At 43.9% G+C, this 7902-nt stretch overlaps 1 protein-coding gene across 1 annotated transcript; it reads right to left on the bottom strand.

The window, feature by feature from the left end:
• Positions 1-1992: 1992 nt before the first annotated feature.
• Klhl31 (kelch like family member 31) lies at positions 1993-5891 on the bottom strand. Its single transcript, XM_038324516.1, has 2 exons — positions 4723-5891; positions 1993-2725 (listed from the first exon to the last, which is right to left on the bottom strand). The coding sequence occupies exons 1-2, from the start codon at positions 5889-5891 to the stop codon at positions 1993-1995; spliced, it is 1902 nt and encodes a 633-aa protein (XP_038180444.1).
• Positions 5892-7902: the final 2011 nt, after the last annotated feature.

The following is a 7902-nucleotide window of genomic DNA, read 5'->3' as shown; positions in this document are numbered from 1 at the left end:
TAATACCTAATACAATGCAATAGTTAACTGTTGTGCTGTATTGCTTAGGGAAGAAAAGAAGGAAGAATGGCTATTCGGCACATGTTTCTTACATATGCAATTTTTTTCAATTCTCTTCTGTGTGTGGCTGGCTGCACCTACAGATATGTAGCCCACAGACAAGGAGAGATGACTGAGCTTCAGACATATCCATCACAACTCAACACACAGATAGGAAGAGATGGGATTAATGACAACCAAGATATAGTTCCAGATACCTATTTATCCCCTTAAACTAATTGTATATAACCCATAATCAATAGGCACTTCCTCCCTAAACAAATATACTACCAAGAATAAACTGATATATTAAAAGAAAATATGCATCATTTACTACAGTCTTTCCCTTCTCCCCCAAACTTGGCAGATAAGAAAATATTCTTTGGCAGCAGAAAAATATACTTTGCGTGACATGGTGGCTGGCACACGCCTTTAATCACAGCACTTGGGAGGTAGAAAACAGTGAATCTCAGTGATTTTGAGGCCAACTTTGTCTGCCTAATGAGTTCTAGGAAAACCAGAGCTACATAGGGACCCTGACTCAATAAAAAAAAGAGATAACCTTTGATTTGCAAAGCAATTTGAAGTAATAACAATAGAAGTAAATAATAAATAACATATATTTGGCCTTAATATTTTAAGTTAGACATCAGGAGACACAAACCACATTTCTCAATAAGTGAATCCATCCATTCATCCAGTCATTGCTAACTAGGAGCATCCTAAATGCTTCCTTCATCATCATCATGAGAAAGAGTGGGCCAGTAAAATTCGTGCTATTGGCTGCACAGCCTTGAAAGGTAAGGCGAAGTTAATGATACTCAAGAACATAATGCTATTTGGTGATTATTTGGGCTAATGCAGAAGCAATTTAACTTAGGGTAAAGTTGTACCTAGTGGTACAGATCTGTAATTCCCAGTTACTAGGGAGGCTGAAACTGGAGAGTTTTAAGTTCAAGGCTAACCTAGGTAACCTAGGAAAACCCTACTTTAAAATAAAGCAGAGGGCTGGGAATGGTGACACACGCCTGTAATCTCAGCATTCAGGAGGCTGAAGGAAGCTGATCTCCGGGAGTTTGAGGCTAGTCTGGCCTACGTAGGGAGACTTGCTGGAGAGGTAGCTTCCTGGTAGAGCATTTATCTAGCATGCGCGAGGTCCTGCAAGGTCCTCGGTTCACCATCTGGGGGGGGGGGGGGAGATGATGTTTCCGATAAGGATAAGTGATGGATAAGAGATAAAACCATTTCTAAGAAATATGTCAAATGATTTAAATTTGCCCTATAAATTAACTGACTGGAAACCGCTCCTCTTCTGAGAGTAGGATTTTATGACAGAAAATGTTTATAGTTTCCAGAGGATGAGGGTACACGCCATTAACCCCAAACTGTTGCCTTACTGTCTTCCAGTAGGATGTGTTGCTTTCCGGCCAAACATGAGATGTCCTTAAAAGTTCTTTTTACCCAAGGAGGGGGAAAGAAATTTTTATGTTGAATTATAAAAATTAAGTCTTTATGGGTATAAACTATTTTCATTTGAAAATTTGAAATGAGTATTTTCAACTCTCCCAAAAGAAGCAGAGAAGAAAAGACATCTCTGAATAGGAAACCGTATAGTCATTCAAGTTTTAACGTGTACAGTGTAGGAAAAAAAAAATCTCAACAAGTAACTAACTGCTAGGAATTTAGGAAGCCGGCCTCTTTGGAAGAGTGCCTGCAACAAACTCCATTTGCCACCCAGTGGCCGCAGAACGAAATTACTTCTGTCGCCTACTGCCCTTTATTTTGTTGGTGGAAGGTGGGGAAAGACTGAGGTAGATGATACCAAACTACGAATTTAGAGCCACCCGGACATTCCTCTAGATCGCTTTGAGTCACCATCACTGTAGTAAACGCTGTATATTTTCCTTGTGGCCCACTCGCAGTCTGACCACAGGCCTCTGGGAAGCAATGCGTTCAGATACTGACCGGTACGGAGGACACCGAGCTGGCCCGTGACTCGCGGGACACGCTGTTGGGCATGGCCAGTGTGCAGCAGGACACGCCCACGGTGGCCTCGGGCAGCTCGTCGTCTTCCGTCCACTCGTTGAGCTCGGGGTTGAAGCACTGGATGCATTTTTTGTACTTCTTCTCGCCCTCATTCCAGCCGCCCAGCAGGTACGCGCGCCCGTGCAGCGCCGCGACTCCCGCCGTGCTCACGCCCACGGGCAGCGGTGCCACGAAGCTCCACTGGCGCGCTGCGGGGCTGAAGCTCTCCACCGTGAGCACGTCCACGCGCTCCCCGCGCGGCCCCAGCTGGCTGCCCCCCATCACGTACACCCTGTCGCCCAAGGCCACCGCGCAGTGCCAGCCTCGCGGCGTGCTCAGCTCGGGCAGCTCCTGCCACGCGTCGTGCGCCGGGTCGTAGGCGCACACGGAGCGCGAGTACGCGCTGCCGATGTAGCCGCCCGTCACGATCACGCGGCCGTCGGCCACGGCGCTGGCGTGGCAGCAGCGTGCCACCTCGAGCGGCGCCTTGGGCTGCCACTGGTTGATAGAGGGCACGTAGCACTCCAGAGAAGCCAGGCTGCCCTCCGCGTTGCGGCCGCCCACTGCGTACAGGAGCCCGTTGAACACGCTCAGGCTGAAGTGCGTGCGTTTCTGGTTCATGCTGCCCAGGTGGATCCAGGTGTTGAAGCGAGGATCGTACCTGAGATGACAGAGGGCAGCTTGATCACCGAAGTGGGGGAACCCAGGTTGCCCAGCAATGCCTAAGTGGGAACCCTGACCTACCTCCTCCAGCCCCCCTACACAATTACAGCTATCGCTCCTCCTTTCATTCATAAAAAAGTGATACTCCCTTCTCTCCCCATTCAGAAGACGTTTCCTTTAACCATATCCCCAAACAAACAAAAAAATCAAACCAACCAAACAACACCAACAAAAAAGACCCCACAGGAATCATTCCTCTAATACTGCCACTCTCCCTGAAATTTAAGAGACATGAAAAATGGGTCGCAGGATAGAAGCTGGGCACATGAAAGGGGAACCTGTACGTTAGAGGGGACTCAACCTATTTTTTTTCGAACATCAATAACCGCTAGCTCTTTCTTGCTGTTTAATTAGGATAGGAGTTGTCTGCTCCGATTTCTACAAACTTCTCATTGGCATGTCTGTTGCGGCCATTTACTGCACTGACAAAGCTAAGCTGCCCCTCCGAGCCTGTTAGAATGAGACCAATGGAATTATGTCTAAAGCATCAAGAAGGGCTTGATCTCTCTGAACAGTTTTCTACTGGTAAAAGTTCCATTTTGTAGATGTTTTTAGTGTTATAGTGTTTTCTTTCTTTTTTTTTTTTTTTTTTTTTTTTGGTTTTTCGAGACAGGATTTCTCTGCAGCTTTTTTGGAGCCTGTCCTGGAACTAGCTCTTGTAGACCAGGCTGGCCTCGAACTCACAGAGATCCACCTGCCTCTGCCTTTCAGATTAGAAATCAATACAAAGAAAGCTGGCTTGAGTATTTAAGGGTGAGAAACCCAGCAGAAGGGAAAGGAGACCCAGTGAACTCACCGTTCCTTGTTCACATAGTTTGGAAGTTCTGTAAACAGACTTCCCCTTTGTCCCGTTTCACTCCCAAATAAAGTTGTAAGTATAGATACAAACTGAGTACCGAAACTGTGGCTCAGAGGTAGAGCGCTTGCTTGACACAGGTGAGCCACTGGGTTCAAGGCCCAGAACCAAAAAAAAGTATAAAAAGTCTGAAAATCAATTGCTTGAATTACTTTTAAAAAGAACATATTTATACGTACAAATATAAAGTATATAAAAATAAGTTGCATAGAATATATGCTATACTACAAAATAAATTGTATTGATATATTACATTTATATATAAATATAAGATTATATACAATATATAAACAAATACATTTACATAAAAATGTAATATATACACATACACATGTAATATATATATATATAGTATATAAAGAGTGTGTGTGTGCATGTGTGTCCGTGTCTGTGTATGTGTCCTGTGAGTGCAGGCTCCCTTGGAGGCCAGAAGGAGGTGTTGATACCCTGGTGCTGAACTTACAGGCTGGTGTGAGCCACCTGATGTGGTGCCAACCTTGGACTCTCTGCAAGAGCAGTGGTGCTTTTAAATACTGATCCATTTCTCCAATGCTTTGTTTGAATTCTTGGTAAGTGGTGGGTACATGCATATAATGAGACAATAAAGACATGTCATAGAAATCTTGCTTCTTGGTTATGTTTGATGTGTGTGTATGAAAATAGAAAGGTGACCATGAGAGGGGAGGAAGAGATTTTAAGGCAGGGTGATAATGGAATTCATGTGACATGGATACAAAGGAGGGATTCCGGGGAACCAGCAAGGGGACCAATAAGAGGAAGCAGGAGCAGGGGCGGAGAGTGGCCAAGAGATATGCATGCAACAGTGTAATGGCATGTGTGAATGAAAATGACAAAATTTAATCCATCCCTTTGTATGCTAACTGAAAAACATTAAAAAGTAGAAAAGAAATTTAGGGTGCATATATCTGGGATGCGCTTTATATGAAACATGGTAAATATCCAAAGCTGTACTACTGCTACTATATGGCTAATGACCTAAGATAACAGGCATTAATTCTGGGTCAAGGCAGTTTCTCCACATTGCAGTTCACTTGCATTACCGACAAAGCACTGGGTACCTGCAGAAATTGCTGACCGCGTGCTTGGCTTGGTTTCTTGCGTCATTCTGGTCCTCACCACCAGCTACATAAAGGAATCCATCCATCACAGCCACACACTGGTTAAAACTCTTGGCTGGCATTTCTGTGAGCTTGCTCCATCCATTTTCAGGGTCTCTATACAAAATGTCTCTACTAAGGGACTTCTCAGTCAGGCCAGGGCGTCCCCCAACAGTGATGAGAACTCGCCAGCCGCCTCGAATTCTAGTTCGCCGAGATTGCAACGTGTTTTGATGATAAGGCAGTAAGTGGTAGTTCATGGCATCCACGAGCAGTTTATGACAATCGGCGTCTTGCATCATTCTTGGTACAGTTTGAACATAATTGACCAGGTCTTGTGCAGAAATGGTACCGAATCGAATGTTACTTAGAAGATCTGCTGCGTGCTTCACTCTCTTGGGGTCAAACTCTAGCCATTTCATTGCAATCTGGAACGCTACTAGCTCAGAAGGCAACTGCAAGTCATCGTCTATGAGAAGCTCATTAATTTGTTCAAATGTAAGCTTCATAAATTGCTCTGATTCTGCAAATTCGATGAAGTTATCCCGGATAAATTTCTGGGCTGTCGCTTTGGCGTTTTTCAAGCAATACGTTTCTGCGATATTAACAACATACATGCAGTTCTCAACGCTGATCTCTCGTATCAGAAAATCGCTGCACATCTTTACAAGAGTGTGAATCTGAAGGTACACGGCAGCAGAGATGATGCTTCCTATTGTGTACAGAGAGAGGGTCAGCTTTCCCGTGTATGCGTACGCAATCACTGTGGCTAGGCCTAAGGGGGCGATATCATTGAGGTCCACCCGTTTCGTTGATGGATCCTTTTTAAGGATGTCGTAAAAGTACTCACTGCACGAAGCCATGACTGATTTATGAACATCAAAGGATTTGGTTTTGGTACCAATGACTAAGTCACACAGGAAGCTCTCTTGACGCATTTTACTTAAACCTTCCAGGAGGTTGGGGCCATAGGAAGTGTCTGTTAGCTCAGAAGAGACACAGCTAAGGCTGCCGCCCTCTAGGAGCCCGTTTAAAGCACTCAGCTTGTTTAGGGGGCTGTCTTCTACGATGATGGTCATCTCGTTGATCTCTGCTTTGTTCTTTTTGATAGCCTTCTTCTTGGGTGCCATGTTCGCCACAGCGCTGTCGCAGTCAAGAGCTCACTAAAAGAGAAGGAGATGTTTATTTTCGCTGTGCTTTGGACTTTGATGTATTACACTAGAAACTTTTATAATTGCATAAAGTAGGTTAATTCTCATTTAACCAAAATGTATTTGAAGACATCGAGACGCACATCTCAGTGACATTATTTCATGCCTTAAACATTGAAAATGATTCTAGAAAGGTGTGTGTTTTCAAATGAAATCTCCCAAAGGGTGTATTTCCAAGCAATTATGACCCAGCAGCAATGAGCGGTTCTCTGGTTCAAATGCACTGTAAATTTTGGAATGGAAACCTTTGAAAGACTTAACCAAAAAGTGAATTATGACTACCTTGAAGGTTTTCTTCAAGATAAATATTAAAATTTAGGAATCCATGTAAAATTACAAAATATCATGAAAAGAAGACCCTTTTAGCAACATCAGTGAAACCTACCATGTTCGAAGCGACACACATAGCGACCCTAAAGGATCCGCGTTCTTGTGACCCCGCCCCCACCACAGCACTTGTTCCCGCGCCTGAGCAGTAGGGCTTATTCGAACTCTAGGGTTTGCAGGCGTGGGGCTGTGTTTTGTTTTCTCACTTTGCTCTAGTATTCATATTTATTTAAAGGACTTACATCCTTTCTCATTGGGTTTTGCAGTTACTTTCCTTGTTGGCCTCGTTTGAGGAAATTTAAAAATACTTTGCTCAGCAAGAAGTTATAGGATAGCCACTCCTGCATGGGTGGACAGCAGTTTTCTGGAAAAGATGGATCGGTAAACGTGTAATGTGTGCTCTCAAGACAAGATGCGACTAATGCAAGCTGCAAACAAGAAGCTACACTTATAGCCGAGGAAATGCAGGCCTTGTTTGGGTCCTCGGAAGAACCCAGAGAGCCAATGCTTTATTCATGCACATAATAGGATCTCAAGGAAACCCTGGACTATAAGGCTAAAGATTCTTGTGCTGTTTGGTTTTTATATCACCTTGGTAAAAGCTAAAGTCATCAGAGAGATGGGAACCTCAATTGAGAAAATGCTTCTCTAAGATCAAGTTGGAGGCAAGCTTGCAGGGCATTTTCTTAATTAATGATTGATGGAGGAGAACCCAGCCCATTCTGGTTGGAGCCATCCATGGGTGGATAGTCCTAGGTTCTATAAGAAAGCATGCTGAGCAAACCATGAGAAAAAGCCAGTAAGCAGCTCCCCTCCACAGTCTCTGCATCAGTTGCTGCCTCCAGGTCCTTGCCCTGCCTGGGTACCTGTCCTGACTTCCTTCATGATAAATTGGGAGATGGAAGCGTAAGCTGACCAAACCCTTTCCTCCCCAAGTTTTTTTGGGGACAATGTTTCATCGCTGCAATAATAACCCTAACTAACTCAATTCTGTTGATCCAATATTAGATGATTACTTTGCTAGTGGCTTGTAGGTATAGAGGTGCTATTTAAAACACAAAAATCTGATAAAACAGAACCCTTCCTAATCAGAAAGGACTCAGGCTACAATGTTGAAGCTGGATCTTAGATCCCTGTATAATTCTTCAGTTCTGGACCATGATGAGATCCAGGGCATGCTAAGAGAAAAAGGGTAAGAAGAATTCTGTTTGCTTAGTGCATATAAAATATTGATAGGCAGATCTCGGGTTTTGAACATTCTGATATGTCGAGGTTCTGAAGGAACCAGCAGAAGATTCTGAGTAAATGTGACTGATGGACTTTTGAATGATTTATGTCTAATTTATAGTTTTAAGTGTGTTCTTCTACCCTGTTAGTCTCCATGCCCTTTTTAAATGAGCAATTCCCTTTTCCTTAATAAGTTTCTATTATCTTACAACATTACAATGGTAATCAAGAGGTAAGAGTGGAGGTGGGGGGAGCAGAAGAAGCTACTGAAGACACAGTGGAGCAAAAAGTGAGGATGATTTTGCAGCTGAGTCAGCAGTTGCAAAGGGTGTTGTGAGGGCTTTTAGCCTAAGAGCAGGCTGAGTGGGAGCTGCAC

This window comes from Arvicola amphibius, chromosome 3 (genome assembly GCF_903992535.2).
Source record: "Arvicola amphibius chromosome 3, mArvAmp1.2, whole genome shotgun sequence".
NCBI lineage: Eukaryota > Metazoa > Chordata > Mammalia > Rodentia > Cricetidae > Arvicola > Arvicola amphibius.
This window is presented reverse-complemented; position numbering and strand designations above follow the sequence as displayed.